The sequence below is a fragment of the Rana temporaria genome, chromosome 4 (genome assembly GCF_905171775.1).
Source record: "Rana temporaria chromosome 4, aRanTem1.1, whole genome shotgun sequence".
NCBI classification, from domain to species: domain Eukaryota; kingdom Metazoa; phylum Chordata; class Amphibia; order Anura; family Ranidae; genus Rana; species Rana temporaria.
Window position 1 is genome coordinate 389,311,323 of NC_053492.1, and position 24,987 is coordinate 389,336,309.

General features: G+C 42.2%; 1 protein-coding gene across 1 annotated transcript in view; it reads left to right on the top strand.

Annotated features, from left to right (window-relative positions):
* The window catches only part of MRPS5 (mitochondrial ribosomal protein S5), a 164,865-nt gene that overhangs the window by 101,600 nt on the left and 38,278 nt on the right, over nt 1-24,987 (top strand). The window contains exon 6 of the mRNA XM_040351106.1: nt 21,372-21,462. Coding sequence (XP_040207040.1) covers nt 21,372-21,462 — 91 coding nt within the window. The remainder of the gene's footprint in view (nt 1-21,371; nt 21,463-24,987) is intronic.

Below are 24,987 nucleotides of genomic sequence, written 5' to 3' on the forward strand. Positions count from 1 at the left end.
GTGGCACAGTGCATCATATATTTTACATTTTGCCTTTTGTAACATTTTCACTAACACAACTCTCTTATTGCCAGCAGCTTGCTTTGTGTTCATTAATTTCATGCAGATAAATCTCCATTCAGTAAAGTCATAAGGGTGGTTAATATGATCATAAAAGTGCAATCTCGGACATCCACCGACTTGTTAAATCTGATCTAGCAACAAACTTGTTAATAATTTAAGCAGATTTTTGCCGGTTGCTTTGCAGCTGAATTATTTATAAATTAATCATATCAAATTATGCTGAAAACAGGTAATTGTTATGAAGGCTTTGATCTAATGCAATGGATAAACATTGCTGCTGGTGCAGGGAAAATTATCTTTTTTACATGGATGTCGGCTCTAACAATTCGTGTCGGTGCTTGTGAGTTTTTTTGTGTGTGTGTGTGTGTGTGTGTGTTTTATACCTTTGTGTTCGGTATACCTGATCTGTTCTGTTTACAAAAGGATTCAAGTATTGTTTAACCATTTCATCTCTGAAAGGCTTACCCCCCCTTCATGACCAGGCCATTTTTTTGCGATACAACACTGCATTACATTAACTGACAATTGTGCAGTCGTGCGATTCTGTACATACATAAATGTTATCTATTTTTTTCCCCCCACAAATAGAGCTTTCTTTTGGTGGTATTTGATCACCTCTGTAGTTTTTATTTTTTTGCGCTGAAAACAAAAAAATGATGGACCAATGAAAAAAAATATATATATTTTTTTACTTTCTGCTATAAAACACATCAAATAAAAAAATGTAAAAAATAGAATTTCTTCAGTGTGAAAAGTTCTACAGTGAACCATAAATCAAGTTCAAAAAATATAAATTAGGTGCAACAACTGTTTTAGGAACTCCTGCCCATGGACGACCATGTGAACAATCTGGATGAATCTTCACAGAGATTAAGCTTACAGAGCGCTTACCTCCAACCAGTAAATAATGCGTGTATACGAATTCCTCAAAGGCACTGGAGTAGAGTCCGGGGCGTCCTCTGTGTATAGTAGCAATCCAGGTCCAGGCACAATAGAATCAGCTCACCACGACGACCATGAGTGTTACCATGAGCAGGATATAAAAGCTAGAAAAACGAATAAAAAACGCCAAACACAGGCACTTCCGGTTGGACGTTCAGGGTATCACGTCACGTCCGGTCACGTCTGGAACCTTACGCGTTGCGTCGCGTCACGTGACTTCATCAGGGGTTAATGAATGGCTAATGGATACTGCATTATAAAGGTGAAAAGCGGAAATGGAACCGCGGCCATTTTAAAATCAAAAACGGTATCAAAAACCTGACCAAATTACGGCCATTTTAGAGAAGGGAAAAAAATTGGGAAAAGAAAAGACCGCAGATATACATCAGTCCGAGACAGTAAGGACTGGGTTAGTACAAAGTGGACAAGATCTCATCATATATAAAAACCTCAAAATTATCCAAAACCTGTATAAAAAAAATAAAGAATTAATAAAAAGCCTGCCATAAAAAATTTATATAATGACAAGACAAAACAGACACGGCTCCTATGACATCTTATATAGGAACATCCTCACTTGATGCAAATGCATTGCAGAGGGAGGCCAGTAATTTAGTTCTTTATGTTTTTTATACAGGTTTTGGATAATTTTGAGGGTTTATTTATGAGATCTTGTACACTTTATACTAACCCAGTCCTTACTGTCTCGGACTGATGTATATCTGTGGTCTTTTCTTTTCCCAATTTTTTTCCCTTCCCCAAAATGGCCGTAATTTGGTCATGTTTTTGATACCGTTTTTGATTTCAAAATGGCCGCGGTTCCATTTCCGCTTTCCACCTTTATAAGGCAGTATCCATTAGCCATTCAGTAACCTCTGATGAAGTCACGTGACGTGACACAACGCGTAAGGTTCCAGACGTGACTGGAAGTGACGTGATACCCTGACCGTCCAACCGGAAGTGCCTGTGTTTGGCGTTTTTTTTATTCGTTTTTCTAGCTTTCATTTTTATATCCTGCTCATGGTAACACTCATGGTCGTCGTGGTGAGCTGATTCTATTGTGCCTGGACCTGGATTGCTACTATACACAGAGGACGCCCCGGACTCTACTCCAGTGCCTTTGAGGAATTCGTATACACGCATTATTTACTGGTTGAAGGTAAGCGCTCTGTGAGCTCAATCTCTGTGAAGATTCATCCAGATTGTTTACATTGTCGTCACTTTATTTCCATACCTTTGTTTTGTTGTTAGCACATATTAGATTTGAGCAGCATTTTGGTTTTACACCAGTTATTTAATTTGTATTTCACTGTTGGCTAGCGCTTTCGTTTATTTATTTTACTTTATCTACAAACTATGGGATATATTTATGGAAATGTTGTTTATTTGAATTTTTTTGTAGTCCCTACGAGTGGAAAATGAAGGCTGGCGAGGAGCTGGGCTGCCAGGGAGAGGGGGTGAGCACCGCCAGCGGGCAGGGTTGATCGAGAGACGTTCTCCCAGCACGATGTGGTAGAGAGCATTTTGTTTTACTAGGAATGGCGGCGATCTGCGGTTTTTTTCGGGACTGCAACATTAAAGCGGACACATCGGACACCTTTGACACATTTTTGGGACCATTCACATTTATACAGTGAACAGTGCTATAAATATGCATTGATTACTGTATAAATGTGACTGGCAGGGAAGGGATTAACCACTAGGGGGCGGGGAAGGGGTTAAATGTGTAGCCTATTGAGTTCTAACTGTAGGGGGAGGGGGGTGACTGGGGGAGGTGACCGATCTGTGTCCCTATGTACAAGGGACACAGATCGGTCTCCTCTCTCCCTGACAGGACGTGGAGCTCTGTGTTTACACACAGAGCTTCACGTCCCTGCTCAGTTACTGCGCATTGTGTTCCCAGTGACGCGACGGGCGCGCACGCCCGAGAGGCTTTAAATTACAGGACGTCATATGACGTCCTGTCAGAACAATACAGTATTCCGCCCGCCGTCATTTGACGGCATGTGGTACCCTAGTGGTTAATGAAAAGGTATACATATCGTATTTGTTGTTTTTCTTCGGTTACTCTCAACTCAAGTACCCCTACCATGTCATGTTTGCTGGACTCTGTAAGAACAGTTGTGGTAATTAGTAATCCTGCACCATGACCTATAAGGCCCCTTTCCCATGATCAGCCCACAAAGATCTGCCTGTCCGCTTTTCAGGCGGATCTGAGTGGCTACCCATTGACTTGTATGGGCAGGCAGACATCTGATCCGACAAGAACTGCTGAAAATAAACAGATGGCGATACAATCACCATCCATCCAGCGGATGGGATCGGATGAAAACGAACATGCTGTCAGTTTTCAACCAATTTTCCCATAGAGAGCAGCGGGGGGTCTGACAGGTCTGTCCCTGCAGAGTGAGCAGAGACGGACCTGTCATCCGCACGCTCTGCCAGGATCAACGGAGCGATCTGCCGCTGAGCGGATCCACCCAGTGTAAAAGGGGCCTAAGGGGTACTTGAGGACTCCATTTTCTAAAGTTTTCTTTATTTTGCTGAAAAATAGGAACCCGCTGATAAAAACAACTTAAAAGGGACATTTGTCGACTAAAAAGAATGCATTTTGTAAAGGGAATGTTTTGTGTTGCTATTTCCTTACTTTGCAGTACTTTTCTGCCTTTTGTGTGCAATGGATCTGTTGGGAAGACAATAGCATAAATGTATTGAATTTTATGGGCAAAGATTTAATTGTATGGTATTGAAGAAGAAATGTTAGACATCATGTACCTCTTGAGTTTTTCTCTGCAGGTGATGTCTTATGTATTGTTCTTTTGTTAGATTTCTGTTAATCCACTTTTTTGCAGCTTTACTATATTATTCTATATATTCTTTACATAATAATTTCAAAGGCACAGTCTCCTAGTAACATACCACCCACACTGATGAAAATGGGCACGCTATTGTTAGTTTTATTGTGTATTAAGGTTACAGAGTTAACTTTACTGTCTACATAAACTGTTATAGGCTGGCTTTTGTCTGCTACTGACGTCCTACCAAGTATCTTAAAGTGATTGTTATTTTTGTAGGAAAAAAAACGAGACTTTACAAACATGTTATACTTACCTGCTCTGTTGCGGTGGATTTTAACAGAGCAGCCCGGATCCTCCTCTTCTCGGGTCCCTCTTTTGTGATCCTGGCCCCTCCCTCCTGTTCAGTGCCCCCACAGCAAGCAGTTTGCAAGGGGTGCACCTGAGCCGAGTCACAGCTCCCTGTGTGCAGTCAGACACAGAGCCCTGACCCAGCCCCACCCCCTCTCTCCCCTAATTGGCTAGCTGACTTTGACAGCAGTTGCAGCCAATGGCTGTGTCTTGGCCAATCAGGAGGGAAAATCTTGGGTGGCCGAGAAACTCGTGGACATTGCTGGACAGAGGTGGACTCGGGTAAGTGTTAGGGAGGCTGCTGCACACAGAAGGCTTTTTTTCTTGATGCATAGAATGCATTAAGTTATAAAAAGCTATCTGCCTTTACAACCACTTCAAAACCCTGTACACACGATCGGAATTTCTGTTGGGATAAACTCAGATGGATTTTTCTGACGGAATTCCGTTCAAGCTGTCTTGCATACACACTGTCACACCAAATTCTGACCCTCCAAAACGCGGTGACGTGCAATACTACGACGAGCCGAGAAAAATTAAGTTCAATGCTTCCGAGCATGCATCGACTAATTTCTGAGCATGCGTGATTTTTTTTCCCTGTCTGAGTTCCATACAGAAGAACGGAATTTCCGATAGAGATTTTTTTCATCAGGAAAAAAAGAGAACATGTTCTCTTTCTAAGCCCGTCGGAATTTCCGATGGGGCACACACACGGTCGAAATATACGGAGGGGTCAAAGCATTTTTATGCACCTTAGGCAAAAAATAAATAATGGGCCTTCTGCACGCACTGGGATCCAAAGTGACAGTGCCTATTTTTAGCACTGATCACTGTATTGGTGTCACTGGTTCCTGAAAAGTGTCAGTGTACGATTGTCCACCGCAATATGGCAGTCCCGCTAAGTTGTTGATCGCCACCATTACACGTTTACGGCGCGGGACTTTCGAGTATAAAAAAAATTATAAAAATACATTCCATAGTAATAGTTTGTAGACGCTATAACGTTTCATGTAAACCAATCAATATATACTTTTGGGGATTTTTTTTTTTTACCGAAAACATGTAGCAGAATGCATATTGGCTTAAATTTATGAAGAAATTCTATATTTTTTTGGATGTGTTTTACAGCAGAAAGTTAAAAATATTGGCCCTGATTCACATACATCGGCGCATATTTATGCCGCCGTAGAGTATCTAATATACGCTACACCGACGCAGCGCAGAGAGGCAAGCACAGAATTCACAAAGCACTTGCCTCCCAAACTGCGCTGGGTTTCCTCGGCGTAAGCCGGCGTAGGTAGAAGTAGGCTTGAGCCATGCTAATGAGGCGTGACCCCATGCAAATGATGGGCCGAGTGCCAGACAAGTACTTAAAATGAACGGCGCATGCGCCGCCCCGTGGACGTATTCCAGTGCGCATGCTCACAATCACGTCGAAACAACTGGCTAAGATACGTCGAATCACTGCCTACGGTGTGAACGTAACCTATGCCCAGCCCTATTCACGTACTACGTAAACAACGTAAAATGCGATGGCTTGTGTTCCCTGGTCCATACCTTTGCATGGGTTGCACCTCATAGATGGGGAATAACTTTACGCCGGACATACGACTTGCGCAAACCGCGTATATTATGCGCCGGGCGCAAGTAAGTTGGTGAATCGTCGTATCTCCATCATTTACATATTTGAATAGAAAATCATGGGAGCGCCAAATGCGTCCAGCGTAAATATGCGCCCACGATACGACGGCGTAGGCAAGTCACGTCGGTCGTAGGAAGCCTATTTATAGGCGTATCTTAGTATGTGGGTCGGCGCATAGATACGATGGCGCACATTTGTACTTACGTCTGCGTATCTTGAGAGTGCTTTGTGAATCCGGGCCATTGTGTTTTTTCAAAATTGTCGGTCTTTTTTTGTTTATAGTGCCAAAACAAAAAAATGCAGTGGCGATCATATACCACCAAAAGATCTATTTGTTAAAAAATTACCTCAATTTTATTTGGGTACAGTGTTGCAGGACAGCGCAATTGTCAAAGTAACTCTGGTAACAAGTGGTTAAAACATATGTCTAAAAAAAAATAATTGTAAAGTAATACTTTTTAATCAAGTTCCAATTCATCCACCTACTCAGATTATGGAAATGGGGGGAAAAAAAATCTTTGGCAACTCTTTTAACCACTTCAGCCCCGGAAGCTTTTACTCCCTTCCTGACCAGAGCTCTTTTTACAATTTGGCACGGCATCGCTTTAACTGACAATTTCGCGGTAATGCAATGCCGTACCCAAACAAAATTGGCGTCCTTTTTTTTTTTTTTCCCACAAAGAGAGCTGTCTTTTGGTGGTATTTGATCACCTCTCTGGTTTTTATTTTTGCACTATAAACAAAAAAAATCAACAATTTTGCTATAATATTTTCCAAATTTATTTCATCGGTTTTGGCCATATTTTTGGTAAAAAAAAAATCTCAATAAGCGTTTATTGATTGAAAAGTTATAGCGTTTACAAACTATGGGAAAGATTTATGGCATTTTTATTTGTTTTACTAGTAATGGCGATGATCTGTGATTTTTAGCAGTATTGCGACGTACAAGTTGGATACTTTTCACACATTTTTGGGACCATTGACATTTTATACGGCGATCATTGCTATAAATATGCACCGATTACTGTGTAAATGTCACTGGTAGGGAAGGGGGTGATCAAGGGGTTAAATGTGTGTTCCCTAGATGTCTTCTAACTGTATGGGGATGGGACTGACTGGGGGAGGAGACATATCTTTGTTCCTACTTGGTAGGAACAAACAATATGCCTCCTCTCCCCTGACAAAACAGGCTGGCTCTCCTGCCGGCCACGCGCATCAGGTCCTCCGCCGTTCAGCGAGTGTGCACGCCCTCTGGCAGCTCTTAAAGAGAAGGACGTACCCATATGGGTTTTCACCCAGGAGAGCCATTGTGCCGCAGTGTAAGTACGTGAGTCGGTCGTGAACCGGTTAAACATGCTGGACAGAACTGCAGTTACAAGCAGTTACTGGCTTTCTTCTATTCTCACGCTGATCTCAAGGAGAAAAAAACAATAACCGGGGCTTCTGTTTTACTTCTGTGAATGGCTGACATCTGATCACGTGTTTAAAGGGCTGCTGTGAATGGCCCTTTACCCTGTTCTGTGAGCAGCAAGCGAGTCGGAAGGATATCTATTAATTCCCACCTGGCACTGAAATCCTGCGCTGTAGCCATCTTTCGGCTATAGCGTGGATGGAAAGTGGTTATTAAGGACCGCCTCCTGCACATGTACGTCGGCAGAATGGCACGGCTGGACATATGTACGTACAGGTACGTCCTGTACTAGTACCCAGCCGTGGGTCGCGGGCGCGCTCCCGCGTCCCGGTTCGAAGCTCCGGGACCGCGGGTCCCCGCGGACCCGATCGCCGCTGGAGTGCGGCGATCGGTCCCCGGAGCTGAGGAACGGGGAGAGCCGTGTGTAAACACGGCTTCCCCGTTCTTCACTGTGGCGGCTGCATCGATCGTGTGATCCCTTTTATAGGGAGACACGATCGATGACATCAGACCTACAGCCACACCCCCCTACAGTTGTAAACACACACTAGGTGAAATGAAACTCCTTCAGCGCCCCCTGTGGTTAACTCCCAAACTGCAACTGTCATTTTCACAATAAACAATGCATTTAAATGCATTTTTTGCTGTGAAAATGACAATGGTCCCAAAAATGTGTCAAAATTGTCCAAAGTGTCCGCCATAATGTCGCAATCACGAAAAAAATCGCTGATCGCCGCCATAAGTAGTAAAAAAAAAAAATTATAAAAATGCAATAAAACTATCCCCTATTTTGTAAACGCTATAAATTTTGCGCAAACCAACCGATTGCGATTTTTTTTTTTTACCAAAAATAGGTAGAAGAATACGTATCGGCCTAAACTGAGGAAAAAACATTTTTTTATATATTTTGGGGGGATATTTATTATAGCAAAAAGTAAAAAATATTGCATTTTTTTCAAAATTGTCGCTCTATTTTTGTTTATAGCGCAAAAAATAAAAACCGCAGAGGTGATCAAATACCACCAAAAGAAAGCTCTATTTGTGGGAAAAAAAGGACGCCAATTTTGTTTGGGAGCCACGTCGCACGACCGCGCAATTGTCTGTTAAAGGGACACAGTTCCGAATCGCAAAAAGGGGCAAGGTCATTTAGCAGCATTTTGGTCCAGGTCTTAAGTGGTTAAATGGCTATGGCCAATCTGAAAAAATATTTCCTGCTTTTGAAAGAATGCATAGATGATCTAAAAGGTGTTTTAACATGGTCTAAGCCAGTGGTCTTCAAACTGCGGCCCAGGGGCAGGATGTAGCCTTTTGCTTGCCTTTTATCTGGTCCTTGGGGCACTTTTCCACCAACTGACACCAATGATGCAGCTCCATTCCCCCTACTGACACCATCTATGGGGCAATAATTCTCCCATTAAAACCAATGATGGGGCACCGATGCCCCAGTCCGGCCCCCCTAAAGCCTCAGTAAAATGGCCCTTTGCTTAGAAATTTTGGAGACCCCTGGTCCAAGCTAATGATGTTTTAGTTCTCTTAAAATCAATACATATATCCTATAAGCTGAGATTTCTTATTCCCAGCATAGCAATTAGGAATTTTGATATATCCCATTTAAGATCAAATTTTGAATTGTAGTTAGAAGGAAATGGTAAACATCCGACCATATGGTATGTCTGTTTACATGTCTTTCAGCAACTGTGCAGTTATTTGTAAGAACGTCTCTTTCCATAATTTGCCCATGTAACATGAGCTACTTTGCCAGAGTCTTTGGCTTTCGGCCTGTAGAATAAAAGAGCAGTTTGATCAGCAAAGATAATTTATGACTTTAATGAAGAGACAGTCTTATTATAATGAATTCAAAGTATGTTTCAGGTTTAGAGGCAGAAATTAAATGTTGTTTTTGTTTACAGAACCACAAATGAACAATAAAGAAAAAAGCCTACAGGCTGTGAAAGGGGGCATAAATAAATTGTATTTCCATCAGTTGCATACAAATTATTAACTAGACAGGTTATGGTGAGGTGGGTCAAAAGAACCAAAAATCTCTTCACTGAGCCAGGCACAGTAGAGCTTTCTTAGGACAGAAGTGATCTCCATTCCAATTTAATTTCTTTCACATATCACAAAACAAGGGGTTTACTTCTCGGCTAAGAAAAGTCTACTGAGCCATGCAATCCATTCCCTTGCATGCCCTTGGCGATCTGTACATCCTTAACCACTAGTTTATAGCACTGATACAACCTTATATTATAAAGCCATTTGTGGAAAATTGTATATAGTTGTTTTAGGTTTGTTTCCTATCTTCAGAGCAGTGCATGGAAGCAATGGCATCTATAGAACAACGAGAAGGAATAACCAGGCAGATTAGTTCTCAGTTTCCATTCTAAACATATTTGGAAGCAACAGTGCAACATCAGGGGGCTAAGTGTTTAGCACTTCTGCCTAGCAGCATTAGGGTCATCGGATTAAATCCCAACCACGACACTACCTGCCTGGAGTTTGCATGTTCTCTCTGTGCCTGCCTGGGCTTCCTCCAAAAACTCTGGTTTCCTCCCACACTCCAAAGACATGCTGATCGGTTAATTGGCTCCTGCCTCAATTGGCCCTAGTATATGAATGTGATTGTAAGCACCATGGTCCTCGACCCCTGACTACCTCCTGTTATCCGCGAAACCGGCAGAGGTCTTTCTATGACTCCACCTCACACTCCTAGATACGCCACGGCTCTCCGTTGTTAATTCCATCACTGAATCTTAAGTGAGGTTGATTGTCCTAGTTCTGTTTTTTTTTTAAATGTATAATTTTATGTATAATAAATGAATTTTTTACCACATTGATTTGTGTTATCAGTACCGAGAAAGTCCATTCATACATTTTGTCTGGGTGTTAGTTGGTGTGAGTTTGCAGTACTAGCAGCCGCCATCTCTCCACTCCCCGGTCCCCCTTTTTCCTCTAACCAATCCTGGATGATGGTACATTTTATTATCTAAAAATTATATCTGAGGCTATACTCAAAATGTATACATATTTATATGCCAAATTTCAAGAAGATTGGATAATATTTAGGGGTTACACACATTGATCACTTTTATCACAAACTAGTGAAATTTCTAACATTGAACTAAGTGTACAAAAGAAGAAAAAAAAAAAAAAGATTCATATAAGAATAAACATTACAAAGCTATCACTGAAATCAATAAGACAGTTATAATGGAAGACTCATCTCCATCATCACAAGCACCTGGTGACGAAGCACAAGCACCATATCTCCAGCTACCGTTTACCGAGCTTGGGCCATCAATAGAAGTAAAATGGCAAAGAAAATCGAAGAGTCACTCTTTAAAAATCCTCCTCATTTGGTCTTGCATTGGGATAGTAATGCCGGTCGTTTTTTGTGATGAAAAAAACAAAATTTTATAAAACGTCATTTAAAATGACCATGTGTGGGGAAATTCGAACATGCTTCAATTTTTTGTGTCGTTTTTCAAAACGTCGTTTTTTGTGTCATAAAAATGACTGTGTGTAGGCTAAAACGATGTTTAAAACAACGTTTTTAAACCCGCGCATGCTCAGAAGCAAGTTATGACGCAAGCTTGAATGGAACAGAGTGCCGCCATACGTGCTGAACGTAACCGCGCTTTGCTAGAGCATTTTGAAAAAACGATGGTGTGTAGGCAACGTCGTTTTTTAAAATGAAGTTTGAAAAACGTCGTTTTTTTTCCTCACAAAAAACGGCCGTGTGTACGTGGCATAAGTGTTGCCCTCAGTTGCCCATGGGAATGTCAAAACTTTGGAAGATAGAGTTGCAGTTCTAGTGACTGGCAAAGATTTTGAGCATTTTCTTGGCGTACCTGTTGCCCTGAAAAGCACTGGTGAGCAGAGGAAAATATGACAAAAAATTTAGAAACCAAACCTGCAAAAAAAGGAAGTAAAACGATTTAGAGGGTAAAAACATGGTTTTTGAAGGAAAAGACCTGAGCCATATTGTTACTAATAAAATAAAGATGTTCTTTGAATTGTTTGTGATCCACGACGTGACAGAATACTGCAGTGATTCTCTAAGCAGCCATGTGAACGCTTTTAAGGTTGTCAATGATGCTGCAGAAAGAGGAATTGCTCTGATTAAAAAAGTATAACAAATCGGTCAGGGATGAACAACAAAAACAATTCTTGTTAAGGGTAGTCGAGCATCACAGAAAAGTCGTCACCAAGCCAACAAAACAAGGGATTGCATCGTTCAAAGTTGATTAATATAACACATGTTTTGCCTATCATATTACCTATTAATCTTAGTGTATAGTTTTAATAGTATTTTAAGTTTGTGATTTCTAGTTTTCCCGATAAAAGTAATTAACATTGAAAAATATTTTTTGCCTACTTTTACAAAACAGATCAAAGTGTGCAACCTCTAAATATCCAATCTTCTTGAAATTTAGCATATATATCTTTTACATCACTGAGACTTGGGGCATAAGCAAAGTCTGCAAACATTTTATAGTTTACTTTTTGCCTTATAAAATGAAACACCCTAATGCGATGCATACTAGCACATTATGGCATTGCCTTGCAGGATTTAAAAAAAAACGGGGGTTTACTACCTCTTTTAAGATAAATATTTCTCTGTATCAGATCATCCTCTGCTAAAATTAGCATTATATTCTACAGCAGCAGGGGAGGTAAGGGGGACATTATTATTAGGGTTGTCCCGATACCACTTTTTTGAGACCGAGTACAAGTACCGATACTTTTTTTCAAGTACTCGCCGATACCGAATACCGATACTTTTTTTAATATCATGTGACAGTGGCAGTATTTTTTTTTTTTTTTTTTTACAATTTATTTTTACTTTTTTTTTTTACTTTTTTCTAGGGGGGGGTGGATTATCAGTGTGTTTTTGTATTTATTTTATTATTATTAACATTTTATTTTTTATTTTTATTGCATTTTTTTTTTTTTTTTTTAATCAGCCCTGTTGGGGGTCTTTGGAGAGATATCAGGGGTCTTAACAGACCTCTGGCATCTCCTCTTTGAGACAGAGAAAGGGACGAAGGACACAGATTCCCAAGTCCCTTTGTCTGCAGCCTCAGCTAAAATGGATGGAGAGAAGCTTCCTCCATTCATAAACTGAAGCATCGTAAACACAGGTTACGATGCTCAGTTATGTGAATGGACAGAGTCAGTGATCACTGACTCTGTCCATTCAGAAAAGGTAGGAGCCGGATTTAGCGGCTCCTACCTCTGGCACGGAGGGGGGAGAAGATGGCACGGAGGGGGCAGCACATGGAGCACGGGGGGAGAAGGAGAAGGCAGCACACTGAGCACGGGGGGGAGAAGGCAGCACACGGAGCACGGGGGGAGAAGGCATCACACGGTGCACGGAGGGGGGGGGAAAGGAGAAGGCAGCACACAGAGCACGGGGGGGAGAAGGAGAAGGCAGCACACGGAGCACGGGGGGGGAGAAGGAGAAGGCAGCACACGGAGCACGGGGGGCAGAAGGAGAAGGCAGCACACAGAGCACGGGGGGGAGAAGGCAGCACACGGAGCACGAGGGGGGAAGGAGAAGGCAGCACACGGAGCACGGGGGGCAGAAGGCGAAGGCAGCACACGGAGCACGGGGGGGGAGAAGGAGAAGGCAGCACACGGGGGGGGAGAAGGCAGCACATGGAGCAAGGGGGGGGGAAAGGAGAAGGCAGCACACGGAGCACGGGGGGGGGGAAAGGAGAAGGCAGCACACGGAGCACGAGGGGGGAAGGAGAAGGCAGAGCACGGGGGGGGGAGGAGAAGGCAGCACATGGAGCCGCACCGATCACCCTGACTGCCCAGGTATCGGGTGAGGCATCGGAGCATTTCCCCCGAGTACAAGTACTCGGGGAAATGCTTGGTATCGATACCGATACTCGTATCGGTTTCGGGACATCCCTAATTTATTATATATTTTTTTTATACACGTAAGACTGCTATAAGTATTAAAATACGAGCATGCCTCCTCTACTTGGCTGAGAATTCAATTGTCTTTAACATTAAAATTAACTGAATTATTAGAAAGCACTTCTACATTTGAGAACAACCTTTGCAAGTTTTCATTAATTAGAAAAGTGTCATTACTCAATGAATGATTCATTTTGCATTTCATTTTTCTGGGTTTTTGGTCTGCAAGTTATTTTATTAGAATTCATTTTGCTTAATTTCTTATCGATTTTCATATCACTGCGGTTAACTGTTAGCAGTTGACTTCTGTAAATGAAAGCAGGACATCAACTCGGTAATTAGCAAGGTACAAAGTAATTACACATTATTAAGGATGATCGTTTTATAGCATTTCTGTTCAAATCTGGCCTGGAGTGTTCAAGGTTTTTCAGTGTGTTATATTGAAAAGCAAGTGCAGCTTCCTTCCCCCTTCTACCCCAGAGATCACACTACCATCTGCAGTTTTACCCATTCATTTACACCTACAGTGTCGACTAATGTACTGGGCAATAACCAACAGATGATCTTATCTAAAGTCAGATCTTCAGCTCTTACTCCAGGGCATTGTCTACCAGCTGTTTTAATTAGCCGACATCACGTTCTATATACCACACCTTTTTTAAAAGTGTACTTCAACCTACTGAGTAAATTTCCACCTTTTTAACTGTACCATAAACACAGTATAAACCTCAGCAATGTAATATATATATATATATATATATATATATATATATATATATATATATATATATACACACATACACACATACACACACACGCACACACAGTGCCTTGAAAAAGTATTCATACCTCTCGAAAGCTTCCAAATTTTGTCATGTTACAACCAAAAATGTAACTGTATTTTATTGGGATTTTGTGATAGACCAACACAAAGTGGCACATAATTGTAAAGTGGAGGGAAAATGATAAATGGTTTATAAATTTGTGTGGCGTGCATTTGTATTCAGCCCCCTTTACTCTGATGCCGCGTACACACGATCGTTTTTCAGCATGTCGTAAAAACGACGTTTTCCCAACTTCATCATTAAAACGATGTTGCCTACACACCATGGTTTTTAAAAAATGATCTAGCAAAGCGCGGTGACGAACAACACGTACAACGGCACTATAAAGGGGAAGTTCCATTCGCCTTTGGGCTGCTTTAGCTGATTCCGTGTTAGTAAAAGACGATTCACGCTTTTTTTTGTCTGTTACAGCGTGATGAATGTGCTTACTCCATTATGAACGGTAGTTTTAGCAGAACGAGCGCTCCCGTCTCATAACTTGCTTCTGAGCATGCGCGGGTTTGTACGTTGTTTTAGCCCACACACGATCATTTTTTACAACCCGAAAAAACATAGTTTAAAACAACGTTAAAAAATGCAGCATGTTCGAATTTTTTTTTTCTTTGTCGTTTTTCAGAACCTGAAAAATGTGAAGCCCACACACGATCATTTTAAATGACATTTTTTAAAAATTACGTTTTTTTTTTATGCCGAAAAATTATCGTGTGTACACGGCATTCTACACTGAACGAAAATCTGTTGGAACCAATTGCCTTTAGAAGTCACCTAGTTAGTTAATAGAGTCCACCTGTGTGCAATTTAATCTCGGTATAAATACAGCTGTTCTGTGAAAGTGGTTTGTTAGTGAACCTTGGTGAACAAACCGCATCATGAAGTCCAAGAAACACACCAGACAGGTCAGGAAAAAAGTTGTGGAGAAGTTTAAAGCAGGGTTAGGTTATAAAAAAAACATATTCCAAGCTTTGAACATCTCAAGGAGCACTGTTTAATTCATCATCCGAAAATGGAAAGCATATGGCACAACTGCAAACCTACCAAGACATGGCTGTCCACCTATACCGACAGGTCTGGCAAGGAGAGTATTAATCGGAGAGGCAGCCAAGAGGCCCATGGTAACTCTGGAGGAGCTGCAGAAATCCACAGCTCAGGTGGGAGAATCTGTCCACAGGAAAACAATTAGCTGTGCACTCCACAAATCTGGCCTTTATGGTAAAGTGGCAAAAAGAAAGCCATTGTTGAAGAAAGCCATAAGAAGCTTAATTTGCAGTTTGCGAGAAGCCATGTGGGGGACAGAGCAAACGTGAAAGACGGTGCTCTGGTCAGATGAGACCAAAATTTGACTTTTTGGTGTTATAGCAGAACGCTGTGTGTGGCGGAATTCTAACAATGCACATCACCCTGAACACACTGAAACATTGTGGTGGCAGCATCATGTTGTAGAGATGCTTTTTTTCAGCAGGGACAGGGAAACTGGTCAGAGTTGATGTGAAGATGGATGGAGCCAAATGCAATGCAATCTTAGAAGAAAACCTGTTAGTCTGTAAAAGGCTTGAGACTGGGGTGGAGGTTCACTTTTCAGCAGGACAACGACCCTAAATATTCAGCCAGAGCTACGATGGAATGGTTTAGATCAAAGTATAATCATGTGTTAGTCAAAGTCTAGGTCTAAATCCAATTGAGAATCGGTGGCAAGACGCTCTCCATCCAATCTGACAGAGCTTGAGCTATTTTGCAAAGAAGAATGGCCAACAATATCACTCTCTAGATGTGCAAAGCTGGTAGAGACATCCCAATTGCAGAAAAAGGTGGTTCTACTAAGTTTTGACCCGGGGGGGGGGGGGGGCACTGAATACAAATGCACGCCACACTTTTCAGATATTTATTTGTAAACATGTTTGAAAACCATTTATCATTTTCCTTCCCCTTCACAATTATGTGCCACTTTATGTTGGTCTATCGCAGGGATATGCAATTAGCGGACCTCTAGCTGTCTAGCAACAAGTCCCATAATGCCGCTGCCTCTGGGTGTCATGCTTGTGGCTGTCAGAGGCCTGCTATGCCTCATGGGAATTGTAGTTCTGTAACAGCTGGAGGTCCACTAATTGCATATCCCTGGTCTATCACATAAAATCCCAATAAAATACATTTAAATTTTTGGTTGTATCCTGACAAAATTTGGAATATTTTAAAGGGTATGAATACTTTTTTAATGGCACTGTATTTTTACATTTCTCCTCTGACTTGTTGTTCTGAAATGAGAGCTTGATTGTTGTTTTGAATTTATCATTGATATTTGACTTGAAGCCCAACTCGAAGCCAAAGCTTTTCATTTCGTAGTAGGTATAGCATAAAATGGTTAAAGACTTTCAGTGTTTTACTGATGTTTGTGTTCCTACTGGACCAGTTTAAAGTGGTATTAAACCCAAAATTACCAATTCTTAGATGTTATGGCTTCATTCATTTCTTCTTTTTTATCCGGTAAACCAGCCAGCAAGTCTGTTTTTCTAAACGAGTTATGCTTCTGGCATTAAAAAAATGTTTAAACTGTAAATGAAAGAGAGAGATCCACGTGGTGGCATGCACCTCGTTGTTGGACTTAACTGCTTCCAGTCTGGGCCAATTCTGACATTCTTCTCCTACATGTAAAAAACAGCATTTGTTTCTAGGAAAAAACTTGGAACCTCAAACATTTTATAATTTTTTTTAAGCGTAGGCCCTAGAAAATAAAATGGTGGGTTTTGCATATATCTGTCACACAATTATTATGCAGGTTTTTTTCAAATGCAAATAAAAAAAAAAAAGTAAATTTCAATTATTTTTAATGCACGAAAACACAATATAATACCCAGTTGTTTGGTAAACTTAAAAAAATGCTGTTATGCCGAATAAATAGATGCCTAACATGTCAAATTTTTTAAGTGTGTACGCCTGTGGAATTGTTGCCAAACTTCAGTACCTATAAATCTCGTGACATTTTAAATTCTTTTACAGGATACCAGTTTAGAGTTACACAGGAGGTCTGGTGCAAGAATTGTTGCTCTTGCACTCATGTTTGTGGCAATACCTCAGATATGTGGTGTGATCACTGGTTGCATATGCATTCGATACCTACGTGCGCGTTCACATTCGTACGTGAGCATGGAGATATGGGGTGCTTTAAAAAATATATATATTCTTTACTTTGTTTATTTACATTATACCTTTATTAAAAAAACAAAACGTTATTTATTAAAAGGGATGAACAACATGGATGGGCCATGATGGGTTCTCTTTTTGGAGAGATCTGGGGTTGGTTAAACCCCAGATCTCTCCTCTGACCTCTAAAGCATCTAAACAAAGATTTGCTTGCTCGTCGCTTCCGGTTTATTTCTTCAAAAGTGCTGCACCATAAAAGGAAGTTTAGTCAAGTGTAATGTCACTGTAAAGTCGATAAGACACAAAGAGGTAATTGTGCCACAAAGTATGCTTGTTTCTAAGTTGGAGTGCTGCCTTAATGCAGATTTCTCATGACGAGGGCCTCCGCCTGCACTGTTGGGCATTATGGAATGAAGAATCTAGCGTTCCTCTTTAAAACGCCTTAAACACTGCCCATGCACTGGATTCCTATGCATCTGCAGACTTGCTGTAGGTCTCTGTCAAGTTTTGGAGACCTGGGGGAGCCTGTGGCATGTCTGGGCATGCACATGATCCCCTAGAAAACGAAGTCCTGCATCTTATTTATTTTTTTCGGTCGTTTTGGTGTCCATTTGTGAGGTTGATGTTTCAATTGGCTATGTAGTGGTGGGATCCTCTCATCGTACAAAAGAGTGTATTGACGTGATGTCAAGAAGAGTCGACTGGTCTATTGCCTTTATGGCTCCACCAGCCTATTGCCCCTATGGCTCCACCAGCCTATTGCCCCTATGGCTTCACCAGCCTATTGCCTCTATGGCTCCACTGACCTTCACTTCTGTAAGTAACACTGGCAGGTTAAAAGCAACGGTGGAGCTAAGTGAGTAAGAAAAAGTTTAAATTGTATTTTCAAAAAATCTGCTGAATAAATCAGAGGGGTGAGAAATTTTGCCTGGAGATTGGCCTTAAAGTAGAATTCCAGGCTAAACCTATCTAGTCTTAAATATGTTGCCTTCCAACTTCCATTAACATCTATGCTAACTAACCTGTGTAAGAAAGATGTATATACTTGCCTATTTTCAGGCCGCTCTGATCCCGTCACATAATTCCCTGTGCTAGTCAGTGGCAGCTGCAAGGGAGAGGAGAGAGATCTCAACAACCGCTGTCAAAGCTTGAAAGGGTGACATTACGCATAGGCTCTTTTGGCTCATCCATTGTCGGCACTCCCTCCTCTCCCATGCAGCAGCAGCTCACTGACAAAGGGGGGCCAGATCACGTACGCAGAACCGAGCAGGCTGAAAATAGGTAAGTATATACATCTTTCTGACATAGGTTGGTCAGCATAAATTTTGAAGGCGGGGGGGGGGGGGGGTCGTTTCTGGAATTCTACTTTAAAGTGGACACATCTGTCATTGTAAACTTTCAAAAGAAGTCCTGCCTGAGAGTTGCAAACACAAGGTGCCTTGCTATTACATTTCTTTTCCAAAATAGCTTCCTCATTTCCTGGTCTCTATTTCATACCAGACTTTCATAATTTTGGACCTAAGCACCCTCTCTCAAGCAAAGTCTTGTCCACCAACTGGCCCCCTAATAAAACAGAACACCTCAGGAAATGATAAGGGAACTCTTGTTTAATAAGGGGAATGGTTGGTTGGGAAGTAAGGTTAATTTAGATCTTGTATTAGCCCCCAAAGTCAGAGTCCAAGAGGTGCGCCTACCAAAGAATCAGGCTAACCAAGGTAGTAGCATTAATCTGGTTGACCGCTTTACCCCCAAAAGGGGTAGTTTCACTTTCCCATCTCTTCCCCTATCACTTTTGGATACATTTAGTTTTTTTAAGGGGAGCAGGTACATGCTACCCATTCCCACTTCCAATTGGATAATTTAGGAGTGTCAAACTAGTGGCCCTCCATCTGTTGCAGAACTACAAGTCCCATCATGCCTCTCCCTGAGGGAGTCATGCATGTAACTTTCAGCCTTACAATGCTTCATGGGACTTGTAGTTTCGCAACAGCTGGAGGGCCAACCCTTTGACACTGTGAGATCTGACCGGAAGGGACACATCACGGGTCCCAGAAGGCTGCGGGACCATTCACAAAGCACAGGGTGGTGGGAAACCAGCTGTGAAGCCTTGAAGAGTCACAACTGGTTTCCCCTAGTAAACATGCCGAGGACCCGAAAGACCCGTGAAGAACCTGCCCAGGTGAGGACAGTGCTGGATCCTTGTTTAATAACGGGCTGAAACAGTTTAGCTGCTAAGTAATTCTAGAAGGAAGTTTTCCATTATCAATACACATTTATCATGTATAAAATGTGTTTATAGACGTCTAGATATTTATTTGTGTTTTAATCTTATACCACTTATGACATTAATCACTGTAGCATCCTTGATTCATCATATTCCATTGCTGCAGATGTCAACCTGTACGGAATGTTGTCAGGCTCTTAATGTTTGGTGAGGAAAGGTCACCGCCAAATCAGGGGAGTGCAGTTTGTACTGACCTTTTTACCGTTTCATTGGCTGTCAGCGGACACAATCAAACAGGCACTTTAGTTACAACAAGCTAACATTAACGACATCAAAAATACATGTTGTTCTTAGCAGGTCTTCCCAAGTATGTGTTTAGAGAACTGTGCCGCAATTACAGCACAGCAAAGAAAAGAGCAGAAAAGAAAAGTAGGAACCGTTTTATAGCACTAAAGAGACTTGCTGCAATAGTGTTGTTGTAAGATGATGGGTCATATTTCTTTACAAGTCATTTCAAACTGTGTTCAATGTGTCTTTTGGAAGTATGTTATAATACTGCCACCTGCTGGAAGAATAATGAAAATGGCAAAAATGTGAGCGATCGGTAGATCTTTACGTTTGTTCAGTCAAGTAGTACAAATGGCAGTGATGATTTAAAGCGGGGGTCTCCAAACCTTCTTAACAAAGGGCCAGATTACTGTCTTTCAGACTTTAGGGGTGCTGGAGTATGAGAGTTGAAACTGTCCAAGTGTCTTGGGGATTAAACAATATCTCAGTCTTGGTGGTCATAGGGGGTAATAACATTACATGGCACCTGTGGTCAGTAGGTGAAGGAATGGTGCCCCATCGTTGGTGTCTGTGGGAGGAATGGTGCCCCATTGTTGGTGTCAGTGGGAGGAATTGTGCCCAATTGTTGGTGTCAGTGGGAGGAATGGTGCCTCATCGTTGGTGTCAGTAGGAGGAATGGTGCCTCATTGGTGTCCGTGGGGAGAAATAGTGCCCCATCACTGGTGTCAGTGGGAGGAGTAGTGCTCCATCGTTGGTGTAGGTGGAAGGAATAGTGGTGCTCCATCTGGTGTCACTGGGGAGGAATAGTGCCAAATTTTTGGGTGTCAGTGGGAGGAATAGTGCCCCATTATTGGGTTTCAGTGGGGAGGAATAGAGCTCCATCGTTGGGTGTCAGTGGGGAGGCATCGTGCTTAGTCAGTGATGTCAGTAGAAAGAATAGACCCAAGGGCCGGATAAAGGCAAGCAAAGGGCCACATCTGAAATGGTGCCTCATCAGTGGTGTCAGTAGAAGGAATAGGCCCAGAGGGCTGGAAAAGGCACGCAAAGGGCCACATCTGGCCCACAGGCCGCAGTTTGGAGACCACTGATTTAAAGCATAGGTGTCTACCCTGCAGCCCTCCTGCTGTTGTTGAACTACATTACCCATGAGGAATTGCACGCATGACTCCCAAAGGCAAAGGCTGATGGGACTTGTAGTTCCACAACAGCTGGAGTGCCGCAGGTTGGACATCCATGGTTTAAAGCCAGTCTGGATAAAATCGTTCCGAAAATGTAGTAGCCCGCTCCAAAAAATTAAGAGACATTCACAATGTGGCATGGATTTCACATCTCTGAATTCAACAGAATGCTATTTTACTGCAAATCTTTACTACAGCAGCCTCATTGTCAGTACCCTGTGAATACACAATAAAGGGAGCGGTATTGTAGTTCTGGGAATACTGGTGTATGATCCATGCCCCTGGATACTGCCTACTGAATTAGTACCAAGCAGTGACAAGCTGTCGGGTACAAGCTTCAGGCCAGTGTCATCACCAGCAGTATTTGTATGGGACATGCATGTCCTATAAAGTTGCAATGCATTTCCTTTTATGAACCAGGATTTAATGATTCTTCTGGGTAGTAGTATTTCCAGATTGCAATAAAAATGACAGAGAATTTAAGCAGAAATATATATAATTTCCTATGCATTTTTATATAACCTGTATGAATGACTGAAATTAATGCATATTTTTTTCCTGTACTCTAGCTGAAAGGTGTATTCAACATGACAGCCAAAGATGGAAGGAAGAGATCTACGAGTGCCTTAGTGGTGGTTGGCAATGGCAATGGAGCAGCAGGTGAGTAGTCATGCGTGAATTGGCTCTAAACTGTGCTATGTGTGTAGTAATAGATGATTATTGTATCAGAACTGGACTGATCTAAGAAGCCTGGTAGCAAATTCATGTGGAAAAAAAAAGCATGCACCAATTTTTTTTTTTTTTTGGTGCTGATGTCACCTAAAACCTAAGTTTAGCTAAAATGACAGAAATGTAAGCACAAGGGACATAACTTAGTTAGTATGATGTGCCCCTTGTGTCGATTCTTCTTTCCCTGAACCCATAAAATCATGACGGCGGAGGTTAATACAGCTAAAAGCTGTCAGGAGCTCTCATCAAGAGATCTTGTCTATGCCCATCTCTGCCAAATCCACCATTTGTAGAAAACATACTACCGCTTTTATGAATTACACAGGATCTCTGAATGGTGGATGGGGAATGATGGTTCCACCCCCTCCATTCAGAGATCCTGTGTCATTCATAGCAGCTGTAGTATGGTTTCTACTAGTGTATCTGGCAGGAATAGGTGAGCATTGTCATTCTCTTTTCATGAGAGCTTAAAGCGGAGTTCCGCCAAAAAAGTCAGCAGCTACAAATACTGCAGCTGTTGACTTTTAAAATATGGACACTTACCTGTTCTGGGCGCCCGCAATGTCGGCACTCGAAGATGATCTGTCCCCTCGGCTCTCGGGTGGAGGCACCTCCATCTTCGGTAAGGGAATCAGGAAGTGAAGCCTTGCGACTTCACTTCCTGGTTCCCTACTGCGCATGCGCAAGTCGCGCGATCCCACTGGTCCTTTTTTTTTTTTTGTATAAGTGATCCCATACCTTCTGTATTCAGCTGCATACGCTGGGGAGGGAGAAACAGCAGAAAACTGATCTCCCCCCTCAATGACTGTGGGGGGGGGGGGGGTCAGGACAAATCTGATCATTGGAGGAGAGCACACTGAGTTCCCAGCGCAGCTAGAGAACTGACCTTTGTGTGCTCTCCTGCTTGGTGCGGTCAATGTTTAATAGGAAAGCAAGGGGACTAGCAGAAACTACCAGGGTTTTTACACAAAGGAAGCAAGACAAAGAGAACAGGAAACTTTTTTTATACAAGAACATGGTAAAGGCAAGCACATATCAGGAATATGAAAAGTTGAGTTTACATAGTCTTTAACCATTTGCCAACAAATCACATACCTGGTATGTCATGTGGTTGCAGGCATCTTCCTGGCGCTGTTTTTTAGAGCAGACGGTCCACTGTCTTGTAATAACAGCTAGAGTGGCTAACTAGCCACTGGGTTGCTATTACAAGCAGCAGGAGGGGACCTCCCACCGCCTCCCGAGGCTATCTTGGGCTCTCCCGTCCCAGGAGACCTGAGCTACCAACCGGCACGTCCGCCAGCTGGCCGGAGACGCATACAAAGGCTTTGATGGGGTCTCCGCTATGGTAACCCGGAAGCGATAACATGACATCACTTCCGGTTTACCTGGCTGTCATCGTCAGCATTTTTTGAAAATCAAAATTATTTAAAAAAGCTGATCTTGACACTTTGCTTTGAAGTGCCTAGGAGGGATTTGGGTTCTTAATGACCTCATATCCCTCCATAAAGAGTACCTGTCATTGCTGTCACAAGGATGTTTACAAGGAAAGCAATACAAGTGATTAAAAAATTAAATAAAATTAAAGCAACGGTGTAAAGGGAAAAAAAAAAAAAAAAAATATATATATATATATATATAATATATATAATTTTTTTTTAAAGAGCCCTTGTACTAGTGCACAAAGGTGAATGCATGCGCCAGTCCTGCACGCAAACAGCGTTCATTCCACACGTGGGGTATTTCCGCGAATGTCAGATCATGGGCAGTAATTCTAGCACTAGACCTCCTCTGTAGATATAAAGTATTGCCACTGTGTGGGCGTGCGCAATTTTAAAGCGTGACAGCTTAGATATTTATTTACTTGGCATGACATCTTTTATATTTTACAAAAAAATAGGGTCATGTTTGTTTTGCATTAGAATTTTTAAAAGTTTATTGTTTTCCCCCACATATTGCGCAAATATTGTGTGACATAAAAAATTGCAAAACCAACCAATTTATTTCTCTTGGGCAGTGATCGTGAACCTTTTTGAGCCTGAGTGCCCAAACAGCGACACAAAACCAACATATTTATTTCAAAGTGCCAACATGGAATTAAACCTACCAGCGGCTCTGTACAGAGGATGGGACTGATCATCCCTCTGAATAAGCCCTACGGGACCAAAAACGTACAGTTCTGTCCAGAATTCAAAGGAGTGTGTTGTGCTCAGAATGCTGGGATCAGGGATGCGTTTGTGCTCAGAATACAGGGATCAGGGATGCGTTTGTGCTCAGAATACAGGGATCAGAGATGCATTGTGCTCAGAATACAGGGATCAGAGATGAATTGTGCTCAGAATACAGGGATCAGAGATGAATTGTGCTCAGAATACAGGGATCAGGGATGCGTTTGTGCTCAGAATACAGGGATCAGAGATGCATTGTGCTCAGAATACAGGGATCAGAGATGAATTGTGCTCAGAATACAGGGATCAGAGATGAATTGTGCTCAGAATACAGGGATCAGAGATGCATTGTGCTCATTATCCAGGGATTAGAAATGCATTGTGCTCATTATCCAGGGATTAGAAATGCATTGTGCTCAGAATACAGAGATCAGAGTTGGATGCATTGTGCTCAGAATACAGGGATCAGGGATGGATGCATTGTGCTCAGAATACAGGGATCAGAGATGGATGCATTGTGCTCAGAATACAGGGATCAGAGATGGATGCATTGTGCTCAGAATACAGGGATCAGAGATGGATGCATTGTGCTCAGAAAACAGGGATCAGAGATGGTTGCATTGTGCTCAGAAAACAGGGATCAGAGATGGTTGCATTGTGCTCAGAATACAGGGATTAGGAATGCATTGTGCTCAGAATACAGGGATCAGAGATGGATGCATTGTGCTCAGAATACAGGGATTAGGAATGCATTGTGCTCAGAATACAGGGATCAGAGATGGATGCATTGTGCTCAGAATACAGGGATTAGGAATGCATTGTGCTCAGAATACAGGGATCAGAGGTGGATGCATTGTGCTCAGAATACAGGAATCGGGGATGGATGCATTGTGCTCAAAATATGGGGATCAGGGTGGGTGATGTAAAGGCCCTTCCCAAAGCAGTGTCCTCGCCACCCCCCCCCCCCACATACACAGCAGTGTCCTCTGTGCCCCCCTTTCCCCCATAGCACTGTCCTACCTATGTATGTACAGCTAAAGTCCTCCACATTGCCATGCTACAGCGCTCGAGTCCCTGTACAGAAAGCCGCTCTCCTATTGGCTCTCAAAGTCCAGGAAGGGAGGAGTTATTCTTCTTTTCCTTTGTATCCAGAGACATTACGGTGCTGCTTACAGCAGACACTCCATGCCTTTTCCACTGAGCTGCCCTCAGTGCATGCAGGGAGGGCATTACTCACATCTGCCACCCCACTGCCTGATCGCATTGATAGGAAGGTGAGCCAGATCCTCTG